Raw genomic sequence first — 19,124 nt, 5'->3', positions numbered from 1 at the left:
TTTTCTTTGGTGAAGTGTCTATTAAGGTCTGTAGCACAATTTAAAATTGGGTTGTTTGTTTTCTTATTGTTGCATTTTAAGAGTTCTTTGTATATTTCGATAATGGTCCTTTGTCCATCCTTTGCCAATATTTTCTCTTGGTCTATGGCTTGTCTTCTTATTTTCTTGGCAGAACAGAAGTTTTAATTTTAATGAAATCTAGCTCATCAATTATTTCTTTCATGGGTGGTGTCTTTGGTTTTGTATCTCTCAAGCCATCAACATACCCAAGATTATCTAGGCTTTCTACTATGTTATCTTCTAGGATTTTTTACACTTTTGCATTTTACATTAGGTCTGTGATCCATTTTGAGTTAATTTTTATGAAGGGTATAAGGTATGTGTCTAGATTCATTTTTTTGCATGTGGATATCCAATTGTTCCAGCACCATTTGTTGAAAAGACTGTCTTTGCTCCATCGTATTGCCTTTGCTCTTTTGTCAAAGTTGGGGGGACTATAATTATGTGGGTCTATTTCTGGGTTCTCTATTCTGTTCCTCTGATCTATTTGTATAGTCTTTCACCAATAACACACTGCCTTGATCACTGCAGCTTTATAGTAGGTCTCAAAGTTGGGTAGTGTCAGTCCTTCAACTTTGTTGTTGTCCTTCAATATTGTGTTGGCTATTCTGAGTCTTTTGTCTCTTCATAGAAACTTTAGAATCATTTTGTCAGTATTCACAAAAGAACTAGCTGGAATTTTGGCAGGGGTTGCATTGAATCTATAGATCGAGTTGGGAAGAACTGACATCTTGACAATATTGAGTCTTCCTATCCATGAACATGGAATATCTCTCCATTTATTTAGTTCTTTGATTTCATTCATCAGAATTTTTATAGTTTTCCTTATAAAGATCTTGTGCATATTTTGTTAAATCTATACCTAAGTATTTCATTTTTTGGTTCTTAATGTAAATTGTATTGTGTCTTTAATTTCAAATTTCACTTGTTCATTGATAGTATATAGCTAAGTGATTCACCTTTGCATATTAATCTTGTATCCTGCAACCTCACTAAAATTGCTTATTAGTTCTAGTTTTTCTGTTAATTCTTTTGGATTTTCATCCACAAAGACACTTTTATTCCTTCCTTTCCAATCTGTATACCTTATATTTTCTTTTCTTATTACATTAGGTAGGACTTCCACTACAAAGTTGAAAAGGAGTGGTGAGAGGGACATCCTTGCCTTTTTCCTGATCTTAGTGAAAGAGCAATAGTATAATTTTTAATGTTTTGGAATTTGTTGAGATTTTTCTTTGTGGATTAATATGGGGCAAATTTTTGTAAATGAAATGGCTTTGAGGCAATTGAATTCTTTGTGGGTAAAATAGATATTTATATTTATGTATACACTTACACTTACACATGTTTATACATACATACATATATGTACATATGCCTCTAGATCAAGCTTGTTAATCAAATGATTCAGATATTTCATGTCCTTCCTCTTTTCAATTGATATAAATCATTATTTCCATAGGATCATAGCTCTTAGAATTGTAAGTGATCTCAAAATAATTAGATCCAGATGAGCAGAGAATGGTTATCCCTATGTTATAGTTGAGACACTGGAGGCACAGTAAGATTAAGTGATTTTCCCAAGGATACACAGCTAATGAATAACAAAATGCGGATTAGAGCCCAGGCCTTCAGAGTGAGAGGATAAACAGGATGCATGTCAGGGCGGGTGTCCATTATCCTTCCTGTCTGAAGCCAAACCACATTAATAATATAGATCGATGCTATATTCACAAACTGTCGTTACTCATTAGATTGTTGACTGCATACCCAGTAAGATGCCTGTTTATATCTATTAGAGAAGTGGAAGATGAAATCTTCAAGTTGGAGATGATACTTGAAGATGTTAAAGAGAAAATTAACAAGGGCAAATGTACTTCAGCCGTCTCTCTTCCCGTGAGTTCTCCAATCATCCCGGATGACTTGGCAGCCACATCCTCTCCACCCTCAAATGAGGTAATACAGCAACCTACAGCCTAATTTCATGCCAGGAAAAATGTTTTTTTTTATGCATTTATAGAATCCTAATTCATGAAATCATGAATTCTATTTTAATATTTCATGAAAATTAAACTTTCTGAAGTCCTAGAAATATTATTTAAAATGGAACCAGCTTTTAAAAATTAGAAGCAATTTTAAGTGTTGGTATTTAAATATCTTATTAGTTTAAGATGCAACAATGCAGTTTAAACTGATGAACCACTGAAAAGCTATTTCTTCTGGATGAAGAGCAACATTTTTGTGGATTGTGCCTGGAAGAAATAATTTTTCTTCTTAATAGTTTTATATTCCCTCTTCTACATAAAGAATAACAGACTTGGTGGGAAGAACTATTTCCCATGGGTCCACTTCTGGATTTTCCTTCTCTCAAGTTAAATTCCTTTGGATTGTCTTCATATGCAAGATTAGGAATTCGAATCAATCACCACTGTCTTACGACACTTTTTGTTTTTGTAGCCTCAACTATCAGAACATTCCAGACTAAATTAAAATTCTGAGAAACTGCATCATCTGGATAATTGCCATCAAGTGACACTTTTGTTTCAGACAGTACTTGAAGTCACAACCCGTGGCTGATATTCAAAATTGGAGTAGGTTTTTGTCACAGCTAAGAACAAGATGCTGAAGAGGATATAAATGCTAGCCCTGCCAAAGAAGTGTGTTTGCCCCTTCAGAACACTTAACCTTTCCAGCAAAATTTCATTCAAGGCCCAACTTCCGAGTTAGGCCATTTAAATAACTTTGACACACAGTCCCCCACCCCAGGCAGAATTCTTTGCTCGGACCTCTGTGCCCTCACAGCACTGTGTCTCACTTGTTCCTGTGCCTTTGTATCTATCTTTGTAACCCAAACATTGGACCGAATGCCTGGTACAGTGTGAATGCTCAGTATGGTAACCTCTGAGCCCTTGTGGATTGAACAGTTTTAATGCTTCCCAAGTTGTGAACCTGAATTAGCTTCCTGGTCATGTGAGGGAGCCCAGGGAGTGAGCCTAGCCTTCTGCCCAGAAGCTCCCTCTAATCTGGGTTTGTTTTTCTTACTGGGTCCCAAGTTTACCAGCAACTGTTGAGAAATAATGAGAACTCTATAACTTTGTGATAAGTGGCCCTGAAAAGAGAGTCTATTGCTAGGATCATTCATTCATTCATTGAACAAATATTTATTGCCAAATGCTAGGCACTTTTCTAGGTATTGGGGTGTAACATAATCAAAGCAGACAAATAACCTGCCCTCAAGATGTCTACATTTCTGTGAGGGATACATACAACAAACAAATAAAATTAATGTGTAATGACAGAATGTTAAAAGTGCAATGCACTTAACATAATACATTCCTGTGACTGTGGAGCCAAACTGCCTGGGTCTGAGTACTGGCCCTATCACTCATCAGCTCTGTGACCTTGGGCAAGTTATGTAACCTCTCTGTGCCTCAGTTTCCTCCTCTGTAAAATAAAGATAATAATACCTGCCAAACCTTTAAACTCCTCTTCTGCAAAAAGACTTTGCAAACTGTAAAGCCCTTAACCCAACAGGTTTATTATTATTTCCTTCTCATTATAATTGTCATTATCATTTTAGACCTGAGGACTTTTAATCCCAGCACTTGCAGTTAAATTGTAATGAGATAATCTCGTGTGGTCCCCAGACCAAGAGCACTGAGGTCACCTGGCAGCTTGTTAGAAGTTGTTATGATGTCACTGTGGTGTTAAGCGGGTTAATACAGGTAAAGTGCTTGAACTGGGGCCGGGCTCATAGTTAAGCACACTAGCTGGGTATTAGCTTTTGTGACTATTCAGTAATGGCATGTGACCAAAAGTCACTCAGCGTGGGAGGGCCACGTGGGAGACACGGTCAGGGAAGGTGAGATTTGAACTGAGTTGGAGAGAGGGATAAGAAGGAGGCGGGTAGGTGGAGAGTCGGGGACAGGGACTCCAGGCAGGATGTGATGGAGCCTTAGGCGTGGGGATGGGGTTGCTGAACTGATTTGAGGCAGTCCCTCTATGCGGCTCCGAGGATTCCCAAGGAACACCGGGGTGTCCTTTGGGGCTGCAACAGGCCCCCTCCTTCAAAGCTATGGCTCCTGAGATAGGGCCTGACAAGTTCTGAAAGGAGAAAGGGAGAGCGGCCACAAGATGTCCCCACCACACTCTACCTCAGGTTGCTCCTCCCCATCATCCCAGGAGGGCGGCGATTAAATCCCCGATGACTCTTAGCCAAAGAGTCCCCTAAAGTGGGGCTCCCACGGAGCTCAAGAACTGATTCTAAGTTCAAACTGCCTAAAAAAATAAATAAAACACCAAAACCCCAAAAAACAACAATAACACAGACTAACCAGAACAAATGGCCATGAGGTTTTCCTCCGATTCCAGGGTCACGTCCAGCAGCCCAGCCCTGCTCAGTTCAGTTCATTCTGTTGCATCTCTGACCAGAACCAGGGCTGCTGAGTGTGGCTCTGAAAGGCATCATTACGATCACCTGGCTCTTTTTTTTTTTTTAAGATTTTATTTATTTATGAGAGGAGGCGGGGATGGGGCCAGTGGTGGCACAGAGGGAGAAGCAGGCTCCCTGCTGAGCGGAGAGCCTGACTCAGGGCTTGATCCCAGGACTCTGGGATCATGACCTGAGCCAAAGGCAGACGCTTAACCGACTGAGCCACCCAGGCACCCCGCCTGGCTCTTATACTAACTGACACCTTGCATGTTAGTGCTGGTGACGGCTGCTGGTATTACTGCTAATGTTTCCCACTCTCAGCGCTCAGGAGACAGACACTTGCCTGGGGTGTCTGTTCTGGATCAGGGCTTCTCCAACTGCAGCGCCCCTAGGAATGGTGCGCAAATCCTGCTGCACGCAGGCTTTGATTCGGTGGGTCTGAGGGGAGCCTGCAGTGCTGCCATTCTAACACACTCCCAGGTGATGCCAGTGCTGCTGGTCTGGGGACCACACCTTGAGATTATTTCATTATGAATGAGCTGGAAATACCGGGATGAAAGCCCCTTGGGTCTAAAAGGATACTGACAGAGTCAAAACATGCAGTAAACAGCAGCAGTACTGTTGGTTCAGAGCTTCACAGTTCGCAGAGACTTGGCAGAAGAAGAGCTGGAAGCTTAGGAAGGTGAGGAGACTTGCCCAGGACAAACGTCAGGGGACCCTGGATCCTAGGTCTCCCAGTTCAGGTGGAGGGCCCCTGCCTACGTTCTCAGGTAAGTCTGCCTTATATGTGAAGTGCAGGGGTATCCCTGTAGCCCTGAAAGTGAGAAGCGGTTAAAGAAAACACAGGCGCAAAGCCTTTATTTTTAAATCATAAAAATGATTATAATGATTATAAAATTATTTAAAAATTATAAAAAATTATTAAAAAGTTGTAAAATTATAAAAACAATTTACTGCAAAAAAATAAAAAGATAAAGTATAAAGAAGAACATTTCACGGAGAGAAAAATCATAGCTAATATGTTAGTGTGTATCTGTCCAGTCTTGTTTCTTCTCTACAGACACATACACGTTTTTGCAAAAATGGGATCATGCTATATATATTGTTTTATAATGCTTTTTTTCTTTTAACATTCTATGGTGGGCATCTCAACAATCATGTGGAATAAACCTACAGCTTTGTTTTTAAGGACTGCATTGTATTTCATTATACCGATTGATTTAACCAATCCCTTGCTGATGGACGTTTGGCTTTTTCCAGTTCTTTGATATTATAAACACTGCTTTGGTAGCAGCATTTTATATGCAAGTGTTTGGCCATACTCAATTATTTCCTTCGAATAAAAACTCAGGAGTGCAGTTACTGGTTCAAGAGGCACAGAGTGAACATTCTGATAAACTGGCCCTTAACAAGGTGGTGTCATGCCCCAGTTGTGCATCAGGAAGGAGCTGTGTCCCCCTGAGTCCACCCCGGGGATGTTTTTTTCTTTTTCTTTCCAACCTTCGCTAAAGTGATACGTGAAACTGGTATCTCATTGTTTTCATCTGCATTTCTTTGATCGTTTGCAAAATTTAACTCATTTTCTTATGTTTCTTGGCCCTTGCCACCTCCTCTTTCACTACATCAGCATTTTAACTAATATTTGCAAAACTGAAACCACAGCCACTTTTATTTTAAAGGCAGACAGTTGGAAAATATTAAGAACAAATAACGTTCAATATTGAGATTTTTATTATACAAGGGGCTCTGCCAGGTGCAGAAAGGAGCAGGAAAATTGTGGTTAAGAACACAAGCAGACGGGGAAAGGTTCAAATCCCAGTTCTGCCTCTTACTCTCTGTGATCTTGCCAAGTTGTTGAAATCCTATGAGGCTCAGATTATTGAAAATGGGCATTAAAATGGGCACAATGTGCCAGGATGGTGAGAAGGAACAAAGGAGGCGGTATGAGGAGCACCGGCACAATGAGCAGTCAACAAATGGTTGTTTTTGCTGGTAAGGAAACACTGAAAATCTCCAAAAAAGTAATGGGCAAAGGAGATGAACTAAAAGTCACAAGTAGGAAACACAGCCGATAAATAAGCACATGGGAAAATGTTTATCTCCCTTAATAACAGAGGCGATGCTAATTCACACAAGGTGCCACCTCCCCGCTTTTTAAATTAACAAACACATTTTCAAGGATGATTCCTGATGCAGAGGAAGGCGTGGTCCAAGTGAGCTGCCCACATTGTTGGTGGCTGTGTAATTCTTAGGTTTGTGACAAGCAATTTGGCAACAGGTGTCATCACGCAAACATGTTCACAACCTTTGACCTAGACATTTCCTAAAGAAGTAATTCAAAATATGGAAAAAGCTATCTGTACCACGGTGCTTACGCCGGCATTGTTTATAATGGGGAGAAGAGCATGTTTTCTGCTTACAGAAAGGGTAAAACCATAGTAAAAAATACACTCCGGGTGGTGTCAGGCCTTTCCATGAAGTAGTGTAATTTTTCTGTGTTAAAAAAGGACATATAAACAATAATTCCCGCCTCTAAATAGTCCCTAGAGCCTGTTCTAACTCACCGTTGAATGCACTTCTTTGGAAAAGCTTGTAGAGCTCTACAAAGAGCAGTCAGATTGATGGATTTAAAAATTATCTTCCTGCATCTGTTCATGCTCTGGCGGAGCCTAGGTAATCTGAAACTAAGGAAAGAAAGAAAGACGCAAAGTATTCTCTCATTTGCAAACTAGATTTTTAAATGTTTGGAGAAGGAGAGAGGCCAAGCCAGTGTCGAAACCTTCTCTCTTTAAGCCCCAGGCCGCTACAGCCCAGACCCCGACGAGCGAGAAACCCGAGAAATCAGAGCGAAGGAGTCCCGAAGACGTGAGTCCAGCTGCCCCCGCGCGTGAGCGGCGGCGGGGTGAGTCACTTCCTCGCTCACAGCCACATCCGTGTGTGCTTTGTGGTGCAGGAGAACCCCAACACCACCTCGGGAAGGCAGGACCCCGCAGAGACGATCAGCGCAAGCTGTGCCTTTTGCCACTGGGTCTGTGAATGGTGAGGGCTTCTTGCTGCTAAGTCCCCAGGGAGGGTGGGAGCCCGCGCGGGGGTAATAGCTCCAGGGAGAGTGGGTGTCAGCTCAACCCAGCAGGTGCCGGGGCCGCGGCTGAGCTGCAGAACCGCAGGTCAGGTCGCAGGGCTCGGCCTGCCCCGCCTCCCTCCAGACTCACAAATCCCTCCCGCCCGTGGCTGAGTGCAGCGAGCATCGGAGTCATCGGGGAGATTTTTAAATAATGCACACGCCTCAGCCTCACCTATTGTGTCAGCCTCCCCGGGGCTGGAGCCCTGGTAGGAATACTTTTAAATCCGCTCAAGTGATTCGCGTAAGTTCTCTTGGTGAAGAATCACGGCTAGAGCACCCGAAGGGTGGCTCGTCCTATCGGGTGGGTCAGAACATTACCCAGATGGGAGATCATGTGCACCATTTATAACCAGCTCCTCCTCGTGACTGAAAATCTGCCCTGTCCCTCCCTCTGTCCCCAGTCCCACTGGAAATAAACTTAATCCCATGTCTCGGGGTTTACTTCTCCCCATTCTTGAGCAAGAAATCTTGCAGAGGTTAAGAAGCTGTAAATTGTGCAAAAAAAGTGATTGATGTAAAGTCCTAAGGAGAAATCCTTAATGTTCTTGACACTTTGTTCGGATCAACTGTTAGCTTATGTGGATTCAGAATCATTTATTCAAAGCTTCTCTCTGTTAAGTGAGAGGCGCCACCTCCACGCTCAGGAGGCACTTGGATGGCGGGCCAAAGCTGGGCTAATTTACCCTGGGAAGGTCAAGAGTCAAGGAGGCAGGAGCTGTTTAGCAACCATTATTACATGTGCATAATGGGCTCCAACAGAAGCAGATGACAAGGTCTGAAGCTAGAAACTATTCCACCACGGGATTGGGCGCTTGTCCCAAGTGTTCTACTGAGTGTCCGCCCCCTAAAAAAGGAAACAGCATGGTGTTTGTGCTAAAAATGACCATGCGTCATCTGGTGTGGACCACTTCTTTAAACCCACATGCCAGTCATTGGCTTTGACTCTCTTTTAAATATAAGGAGCAATAATGACGCCTATGCCCTGAGCCACCCCAGGCCCACTATTTTTACTTATTGGATGAAACCTCGGTTTTGGAATTTTAAAAATTGTATTAATAAATATAATAGTTTGACATTTAAAAAACACTTTAAGCGTTTGAGGTATTAAATGTTCTCTTCCAAACTCCTAGTCTAGACCCTACAGATACTCTTAAGTACCAAGTTAGGTTCCAGACTAAATTCATCTTTTATGACGGACAAGAGGGAAAGAAAAGCACAGCAAGTGTGAAATCAGATCTAACAATGAGTGTACCGCTGGGGTGTGAAGGAGGGAGACACATGATTTATAAATTGAAATCTTGGTAAACTACATAGTACCTGAGGGGCTAATTGAACAAAGGGCTAGATGTACTCTTGACTCTTCTAGAAGGTTAGATAGCTCTGAGATGGGACATGTGCTTTATGAAGTTTGCTGATGTTTGAGGGATATTTGTAAAGATGTAGCTAAATGATCTATCCGCTACATATAAAATGCGTACCCCTTTGTGCCGTGTCTGACGCGGGATTTTAGATTTAAGAGCACACTTTAGCTACTTTGTCTTCTTGGAAAAGAGTCTGCTCAAGTAGAATCACCCTTAGCTTTTATGGTTGGCAAAAAGATTTTAGTGCACAAAGAAGTTTACAAGAGGCAGAAAAGGAAAGTCACGTGTGGGACTGAACTCTCTTGAAAGAGATCCAAGTTTTCCACTTTGGAGAGCAGATGTTCAAATGCCCCGAAGGCGGAGGGTGGAGACAGAAAATGAGGTGTGAGAAAATATGTGAGTCAGGAGTAAAGCATGTTTTTCCAAGGGGAGGGGAAGGGCCCAGCTTCTCAGCCCCCAGCCCCACCAACTTCAAGCATGACGCCTCTCTTCATGGGCAGCGGGCGGCCAGCGGCCTGGGCACGGTTGGGGGTGCTGCATTTGCCAAGCAACACCTGGGGCTCGTCCCTCTGTCCTGTCCCCCACCCCTGTCCCATCTCCCCCCCCCCCCCCCCCCCNCCCCCCCCAGCCATCAGTCTCATTCCTCTCGCCAGCTATGTCCAGGACATCATGGGCACAGTGCCTTCCACACTAAGAATGAACCGCTTTCCTGGAGGACTATCACTGTACCTCAGGGGCTGAGCGAGGGTTTTATTAAGAATTGTCATTAATAGAATTTCTCTGAAGGAGTTAGAATTTCTGTGAAGAAGGGAGGCTGAAGCAACAGACAGGACAGAGAAGGCGTCCTGGTAAAGGACGACAGGAAGGTATCTTTCTGATGCCCCCTGGTGGCCTTGTGCGGCTAAAATTAACCCTGTGGGCTCCCACCGCTTTTAGCCCCCCCCACACTGGACCAAATCCAGCTGGCTGGACGTTCTGGACACATTCAGCTCGCACTTGTGCAGCCAAAACCACATGACCTAGTACCGTCAGGGAGCACGGCTTCTTCCCTGAGAAGAGTTGATTTTTGAGACACGAATATGAAGAAAACTCTAAATTTTGCAATTCCATACTTCAAATTTCTATACTGCACATGTGTGCATGGTGATTAGATAGCATCCTCTGGGGAACAGAACAGATTGACTTTTTAACATTTAGTATATACACTCTTACCAGGCCAAGTGGTGCTGGGGGAGGTTTCTTAGAGGGAAGCTCTCAAACAGGCAGGCAGAGGGGAGCTCTGTGTTGAGGACAAGATGCCAGTATTGTCCCAGGCTCTGATGTAAGAAAGTTAGCATTTCAGTTTTACCAGTATGCTCACGATCTCCAGGAGAAGCGGGCTAAACGTTTATGGGGTCTTATGCACCTTTTATAGGAGGGAAAACACGGAGAAAAAAGGGCACAGAAGGACCAACTGTGGAAGGTGTCCCCCTGCCATTCAAGGAAAGGCATTGCTTGCAGATTCGATTCTCAGTAAGTTGAGGGGCCCGGGGCTGCGGTCCCTCTCCATGGGTCTGCTCCCTGCTCCCAGACCATCTGCCACACCACACAGCCTTACCTAGATGAGGGCGTTGCAAAGTGTATGTTTTTTGCCACGTGTAAAGAATTAATAATGGGATAGATTCAAATAGATCAACTGTGATCAGACTGGGTGAAAGTGCCCACCTGTGTCTGCGCGGGAATCCAAGGACTCCACGCACTCGGTCGTGAGGTGGCCTCAGCTCTGGGTGTCATCCTTCCAGCATGACCCGGAATCCCCACCTGGTGAGCTTCCTGGCCATGGGAGACTTGCTGCTGACTTGTCCATGCACATTTCACAGAAGCAAAGAAAACTAGAGCTGGGAGGAGACCGGGAGAGCACGCAGAGCATGGAATTCAATGGTTTTAAGTCAGAGGAGCCTTCCTCCACAGGCAGTTTAAGCAGAAAAGCATCCCCTGGCAGAACCACCCTGGTTGAGGAAGAGGTGAGGCCGGGGCCTGTCTGTTCAGGCAGCTCCTGAGCACGAGAGCCCCGCCCGAGCCCTCTCTACCCTGTTGATACGAGAGAACCCGGGCCCAGAGGCCTAACGAGCTTGTTTACACTCATTCATACAAGCTGTGGGCCGAGAGCCTTGCCTTTGACTCAGTGTTCTGTCTGTTCTGTCACATGTAGTTCCACATTTTCTTTCTTTTTTAAATTTTATTTACTTATTTGAGAGGGAGAGATAGAGAGAGCAGTGAGAGAGAGCACGAGCAGCGGGAGGGGTAGGAGAGGGAATAGCAGACGCCCCGCCGAGCATGGAGCCCAAGACGGGGCTCAATCCCAGGACTGAGATCATGACCTGAGCCCCCCAGGCACCCCGATGATTCATTTTCTTTTTTTTTTTTTAAAGATTTTATTTATTTATTTATTTGACAGAGATAGAGACAGCCAGCGAGAGAGGGAACACAAGCAGGGGAAGTGGGAGAGGAAGAAGCAGGCTCACAGCGGAGGAGCCTGATGTGGGGCTCGATCCCATAACGCCGGGATCACGCCCTGAGCCGAAGGCAGACGCTTAACTGCTGTGCCACCCAGGTGCCCCCCGATGATTCATTTTCTAATAGTAATAGTAACGTGTCACTGATTGAACACCTACTATACCAGATTCCATACCGGTACAGGCATTCCGAGTGTGGTCAGAGGCCCTGGGGGTCCCTGAGACGCTCTCCAGGCAGTTGTGATGCCCTTTCTCTCTCCCAGCTGCATGTCTGGGCAGCCGATTGCCTGGAGGTGCAGCTGTGGAATTCAGCTGCCTTCTATTAAGCCAGGTATTCAAGACACCTGCCAAAACATAAAATACTGCCACTCTTCTGATACTTTTCATTTTTAAAAATAGCTCTTTTGCATTAAAAACCCGTTATTTGGGGGCATCTGGGTGACTCAGTGGGTTGAGCGTTGGACTCTTGGTTTTGGCTCTGGTCATGATTGCAGGGTCGTGGGATGAAGCCCCCATCAGGCCCTGTATTCAGCACTGAGTCCCTTGTCCCTCTCCCTCAGCCTCGGCCCCTCCCCACTCCGTGAGCACTTGCGCACGTGCTCTTTCTCTCTCTTTGATGGATAAAAATTTTTAAAAAACATAAAAAAGAAAAAAAAAGAAACAGGGCGCCTGGGTAGCTCAGTCGGGTAAACATCTGCCTTCGGCTCAGGTCGTGATCTTCGGACGCTGGGGTCAAGCCCTGAGTCAGGCTCCCTGCTCAATGGGAAGCCTGCTTCTCCCTCTCCCTCTGTCTGCAACTCCGCCTGCTTGTGTGCTCTCTGTCAAATAAATAAACAAAATCTTAAAAAAGATAGTCATTGAATTCCTTCTCAACCCACAACTTGAGGAGATTGCAGTAGAGGATTGAGGGCGCACCCTGAGAAGGTTGTATAGTGGAAAGAGCATGGGGTTCAGATGGACCTGAATTTGAAGTCTGCCATGAGTTAGCAGTGATGATTAAAAATATGTCCACAAATTCTTTGATATGTTTTTCAGGATGTAGAGCCTAATTCTTCTCTCCTTGAGTGTGGGCTGGATTTAGGGACTTTTTATTATATTTATTTATTTATTTATTTATTTATTTATTTATTTGACAGAGAGACAGCCAGCGAGAGAGGGAACACAAGCAGGGGGAGTGGGAGAGGAAGAAGCAGGCTCATAGCAGAGGAGCCTGATGTGGGGCTCGATCCCATAACGCCGGGATCACGCCCTGAGCGGAAGGCAGACGCTTAACTGCTGTGCCCCTTAAAAAATATTTTAAAAACCCCTTATTTTGTCAGCATGAAATGAATTACGGTTGGTTTTAAATGACATAATAAAAGTATTTTTTAATGTTTCAGTTTAAAATTCCATTTAAAAAAAGCCTTAGGACTGTCCATTTAGTCTTGGGAAGATCTGAATGATTCTGCCCAAGCAAAAATGACTTGAAATTTATACTAGATACCTCTCTATAATAGATACCTCCATCTTCAAGTGACTGAATGTCATATAATAGCTCTTCTCCAATGCAGGGTGAGGTTTTTCACCACAGGTACAAAAAATGGCTTATATTACGGTATATGATAGATAAAAACTATAATAAGCAAAAGCTCTTTAGGGTTCTTTTAAGAGTGTAAAAGGGTTCTGACATAAAAAATTTGAGAACTGCTGACGTAGTGTGTGACATTTAGCTATCCTTATACCCCCGTAAGTAGGAATTATTATCTTTATTTTACAGATAAGGAAAGGGAGGCTCAGAGAAATTCAGTAACTTGCCAGTCAAAGAGCTGGTGTATTTCTACTGCTAGGTAGTGAAGTATCCCAAAATGCAATGGCTCAAAACAACAAGCGTTTTCTATCTCAATTTCTATGGGTCAAGAATTTGGGAGGAGCTTAGCTGAGTGATTCAGGCTCAAGTTCTCTGATGAGTCAGACATTGGCCAGTACCGCCATCATCGGAAGGACTGACTGGGACTGGAGATGTGCCTCTAAGACGGTTCACTCAAATGGCCATTGGGAGGAGGTCTTAGTTCCTCACCGTGTGGGCCTCTCCAGCAGGCTGCTTGATGTCATTATGACATGACAGCCAAGGGATCCAAGAGAAAGACCAAAATGGAAGCTTCAGTGTCTTTTATGACCTAGTTTTGGAAGTTATACATCATCACCACCACTTTATTTGTGAGAAGCAAGTCCCTAAATCCAGCCCACGCTCAAGGAGAGAAGAATTAGGCTCTACGTCCTGAAAAAAAAAAATCAAATAATTTGTGGACATATTTTTAATCATCACTGCTAACTCATGGCAGACTTCAAATTCAGGTCCATCTGAACCCCATGCTCTTTCCACTATACAACCTTCTCAGGGTGCGCCCTCAATCCTCTACTGCAATCTCCTCAAGTTGTGGGTTGAGAAGGAATTCAATGACTATCTTTTTTAAGATTTTGTTTATTTATTTATTTATTTATTTATTTGAGATAGAGAGAGAGATAGTGCATGTACTAGTAGGGGGAGAGGAGCAGAGGGGAGGGAGAGAATCCCAGCAGACTCCACATTGAGCATGGAGTCCAACTCAGGGGGCTTGATCTCGTGACCCCGAGATCACAACCTGAGCCAAAACCAAGAGTCAGATGCTTCACAAGCTGAGCCACCCAGGCGCCCCTCAATGACTACTGACCGAGATGTGGAAAAGAAAAAAACATCCTTAGAGCTCATTCCATTGTGACTTAGTCTTTTAAAGATAATGTTACAAATGAGCAGAATCATGAGAGCAGCAAGGCAGTCTTAGTCCCCTGGTTGCACCTCTCCTGGAGCTGAGATGTTGCTTGAACACCCAAGCCTGATGTGCCCTCACACTCTGGCCTTACCTAGAAGGCTCCATCTCCCACAGCCTACCAGGTTCTAGACCTGCACTAGACACACACACTCTCTACTAGTAGGCTCTCTGTGGTAAAGATAAGGGCAAAGCTATAATTCAATTTCCCATATTGGCTTATGGATTTGATGTAGAGGAAAGCCATCTTTCCAACTGTCTGGGTGACAAAACACAAGCTCTTGGCCACACAGAGTCCGAGAAAAGAATGTGGGTGCATCGGGGAAAATCTGGGAAAATATCGATCTTGCACTGTAGTTGATTCAGTGGGCCACATTCTCACAGACCCATCAATTCAGCAGACCTTCACTAAGCACCTACATGTACAAGGAAAATCTTGAGACTTTCATATCAGATCTGTTATTTACCAAAACATCCCTCAGTTGTCATAAGGGGATTCCAGATGTCATCCCAAGGCTGGCAACTCCCCTTGAGAACACAACTGGGGAAGTGGAACACTTTGGCGCCTACTACATACCTGGCGTGGTTAGAGCCCTACTCACCACACCGCATTTTATGACTCTAATGAAGAAACTCACACTTCCTTTGTGTAACTTGGGCTTTTTCAGGTTCTGATGCGGGCCCCAGCAGCTCATCTGCTTCTGGGACTGGATTGCAGAGTAATAAATGTGACAACTGTGGCACTAAAAGTCATAATTCTAGAAGAGTCTGTGGCAAAAAGCCTCTTGAAGGTGAGTGCAACTCGGGGCCTTGCAAGGAAGGCCCACGTGGGGACAGCTGTTGTTTACAGGAGTGAGTTGTATTTTTCATCTTTTCTTTTTAGAATTTCATTACAGATACAACATGCCAGGACAGAATTACTTAAATCCTAATGAAAGAAGTGCCTTTGTCAAGCTCTACTTTTTAAACGAAAATAAAAATTCTTCACCTTGTAAGTACATCTGCTGCACGATCTCATCCTTGTAAGCAGGCTGGTCTCCCAGGCATGCGGGACCCGCATCACACCGGCCACTGCTTCCCTTTGGGGGGGCCCTGCCCTCTCCAGTCTGCTGCCTGGCTCTCCAGCACTCATCTGACTCTCCTGCATCCTGGATGGCCAGAGGCTGGGCCAGGGCTGGGAGATAGGAAATCCTAGCAATAAAGGACTCTGAAAGTTATTAAGTGCTAACTCAGTGTAAGTTAGTAACAAATTGTAAATATTTGCTACACAAATGACTAACTGAAGAGTCACCACTAATAATTGCTATTATTCAGGAGTGGTTTAAACATATCCCTACTAAAGGTCAGCATGTAAAGAAACAGACTATTTTTACACTCCTTAAACATCATCTTGCTAATTTCAATGCAAAATTTTGCTGTCTTTGGAAAAAAATTAAAAGCCCACATTTATTTATAAAGATGAATAAGACATGGCTCCTCCCTCCCCAAGGAGTTCACAATCTATTGAAAGGAACTCATACCCAAATAAGGAAAGTTCATACCAAAATGAGGTGCTAGAATTGACAAAGTCAGAGTGTGCTAAGGGAACAAAAGGGAGAGAAGGAAATACAGTGTTTTGCTTCTGAACCATATCTGGTCCTTTGACATTCTCTCCTTGTGGGAAAACTCATACCGCTAGTTTTCTCTCCATATCTGCGAACAGGGGCATCAGGGAGAACGTTTCTTATCTTTCACAATTGCCAATTTCCAAGATGAAAGAGTGCCATTTACCTGATCGAACTCAGCTGCCCCCAGCTGCCAAATCTTTCAAGTGGATGTATTCCTTCAAGATATAATAGCCACTAAAACTCTGCAGAAGCAACAGAGCAGATTTCTTTACTATTTCCTTGGCCTTTGGGTCTACAGCCCATGAGACTTGTCATTCCAATATGAGGGAATGAGGGATCAACGGAATCACACGAAGTGTGACTTTGAGCTGCATTAGTAAATGTACAGTGGCCGAGAGGGTGGAAGTCATAGGGAGGCATTTTTCAACATTGAAAAGAACCTTCCAGAAATTGGAATGGAGTGGGCCATGGTGGGAGGTCATGAGCCCCATCTGTAGAGATGTCTCTTCATTTCCCATCCGGAGACAATGTGCTTTGTGGAGATGTTGCAAATCTGCAGATCAGGCTAGAACTGGACCAGATGAGCCTATGGTCCTTCCCAACTCTGAGTTTCTATGTTTCAAATAAAATCCAAAATTATATTTCGAGACCAGCAAAGGATTTAGACTGAGCTCATTAGTATCTCTGCTCATTATGACTTAAGTTTGGGTGGTCCATATGACTAATTTGGACTTTCTGGCTTCTGCTCTGCCTTCCATGTCTGAGGGACAATGTCTCCCAGTTCCCATGTCAAAAGGGACCCTTCTGAGGGGGAGTGAAGCCTAGCGCCAAGAGACTGGTGAATAAGACAGGAGACCTGGAAAGGAGAACAGCAACAGAGAAGGCAGATTTATTGGCTACTGACTCTTTTCCTTTCCCTGACTTTCTTCTTGTCTTCCGTGGTGCCTTTCCTACATTTATCTTCTTTTCTGTTTAGTCTCCACTTTCTGGGATTTTCTTAGTGACATAATTTAGTTTCTGACTCCTAGAAACCTTGCTCCTGTGCTTGGGGAAGACTTCAATCCCTATTAGTGGGTTATCCCTCCTCTTGTCAGATGTAGTAGCCGAGTCCACGGAAGTTGGACGGCATGCTCAAACGTCACACAGTGCGCACCCAGCAAACCTGAACCTAGACTCCTGGGCTCGGGGCTATGGATAAAACTCCTTTTAAAAGTTGAATTTCTTAACATAAATAAGGTGAATTTCTTTTCCTGAATTCAGAATACTTGATAGAAAGTTCTTTGTTTTCTATGTTCCCTAATTCTCTTACTTCTTAAAATTTCATGAAATATTTCATTCATACAGAGAAGTTCGGTAAATGATACTCATACAGCCGCCATTTAGGGATCATTTTTGATGCGCTGAGTTTAATCATAGCTAACATTTTTCAGCTTGTTCAAAACCAGAATGGAACTGTTCCCAGACATCGAATCCAAAATCTTCTCATGATGAACATGAGCCCATACCAGGAACGTAAGTATTATTTAATTATTAATAATAACAAAACGACTACCCATTAGTTGGGTACATACAATGCACCTAGTGCACAAAATTACTGGCCCAAGATCACCTAGATCATGAGTAGTTGAGCCAAGATTCAAATCAAAGTATGGCGAATACTTCAAACATTCATTTATTCATTCAACAAGTAGTTGAGTATCGATAGCAGGGTCCTGGGCCAGGTTCTGAGGACACAGTGAAAAGTTAAACTACTGTCCCGGCCTTCATGGAAGTTACTATTTTGGTAGAAGAGCCGGTCTTTGTGAGTGCCACAAGGGGGTGTACTGAGTGCTATTACCTAATTTGGGGGTTCAGGGAAGCTGAACACCAAAGGACAGGTGGGAATCAACCAGCAAGGGGATGTAGAGGTAAGAGTGAAGACATCCCAGTCTAAGAGAGCTTGCTGGAGTGGGAAGGCCCCTTGGCAAATTCCGGAACAGTGTAGTGCTCGTGGCTGTGGGGCATGGTGGGACTGGTGAGGGGAAGCTGGTGGGATGGGCAGGGCCAGACCATGCAAGGACTTGTAGGCTACAGGAAGGATTTCAGACTCTTGAGTGTAATAAGCCAGTGAAGTTTTTAACCGGGGTGTTCTTAAAGTTTCCCAGTGTGTTGAAAGATCATTCTAACTACCAAAGGAGTGGGAATGGAGTAGAGGATCTAGGACTGGAGCACAGAGGCCAAGTAAGTGGCTAGTGCAATAATCCAGGTGAGATGATGGCAGCTTGGCCAAGGGTAGTAGACAAGGAAAGAGAGAGGTCTAGTATTCAAGAGCTATGTGGGAGGCAGAATCCACAGTGTAGCTGAGTGGTTAATAGCTCAGCCTCTGCATTCGCTCACTCAGTCTGAACCCACTAGCCACTACCATAAGGCAGTGTAGCGTTTAAGACCTCTGGCGAGGTCTTGGGTTTGCATCTTGGTTCTGTGTCCTTGAGCTGGTTGCCTGACCTCTCTGGGCCTCCCTTTCCACACTGTATTTCCCCATTATTCTCCAAATGGGAATAATAATAGGGCCAAATTCATTGAGGACTGGGTCAACACATATAAAGCACTTGGAAAGGTACCTGGCATTCAGCAAGTGATGGCTATTATTGTTGACCATGGTGACTGATTGGATGTGGGGAGACAGAGGACTCTGAAGCCCACGCCCTTTCCACTGCCCTGCCCTGCCTGGAGTTTTTCATTAGCTAGGGCTTCCTGATGCTGATGTGCTCTGATGCTCTCAACTGGACGATGGATCCAATGTGTTAAACTAACCTGCAGAACCAACTCATGTGGATGTGGTAGGGGAGGGGAGCGAAGGGAGGCTTTGGGTCATAAGCATTTGAAGCCAGACTTTCTGCCACGAGTGTCATACGTACCAAAGAAGTCATGCTTAACAGAAGGAATCTCGGGGGCGCCTGGGTGGCACAGCGGTTAGGCGTCTGCCTTCGGCTCAGGGTGTGATCCCGGCGTTATGGGAACGAGCCCCACATCAGGCTCCTCTGCTATGAGCCTGCTTCTTCCTCTCCCACTCCCCCTGCTTGTGTTCCCTCTCTCTCTGGCTGTCTCTATCTCTGTCAAATAAATAAATAAAATCTTAAAAAAAAAAAAAAAACAGAAGGAATCTCAAGCCAGGGGAATGTGAGGATGGTTCCATGGCCCATTTGTCAACAGGAAGGTCTTGTGGCATCCCTTAAGGCCACTACTCATGGTTGTGCAAAGCATAACACCAAGCGGTGCT

General features: G+C 44.2%; 1 protein-coding gene across 3 annotated transcripts in view; it reads left to right on the top strand.

Moving 5' to 3' along the window:
- Positions 1-19,124, top strand: part of AKNAD1 (AKNA domain containing 1) — a 41,959-nt gene that overhangs the window by 20,548 nt on the left and 2,287 nt on the right. For 2 of the 3 annotated variants that reach the window (XM_034654014.1, XM_019799643.2), the window contains exons 6-12: positions 1,860-2,016; positions 7,286-7,357; positions 7,446-7,531; positions 10,392-10,489; positions 14,927-15,049; positions 15,142-15,249; positions 17,296-17,377. In XM_034654014.1, coding sequence (XP_034509905.1) covers positions 1,860-2,016; positions 7,286-7,357; positions 7,446-7,531; positions 10,392-10,489; positions 14,927-15,049; positions 15,142-15,249; positions 17,296-17,377 — 726 coding nt within the window. Of the gene's footprint in view, positions 1-1,859; positions 2,017-7,285; positions 7,395-7,445; positions 7,532-10,391; positions 10,490-14,926; positions 15,050-15,141; positions 15,250-17,295; positions 17,378-19,124 lie in introns of those variants that run through there. The other variant, XR_004623343.1, reaches the window with a different exon arrangement.

Source organism: Ailuropoda melanoleuca, chromosome 2 (assembly GCF_002007445.2).
Source record: "Ailuropoda melanoleuca isolate Jingjing chromosome 2, ASM200744v2, whole genome shotgun sequence".
NCBI lineage: Eukaryota > Metazoa > Chordata > Mammalia > Carnivora > Ursidae > Ailuropoda > Ailuropoda melanoleuca.
The sequence above is the reverse complement of the archived record's forward strand: the minus strand, read 5'-3'. Positions and strand labels throughout refer to the sequence as shown.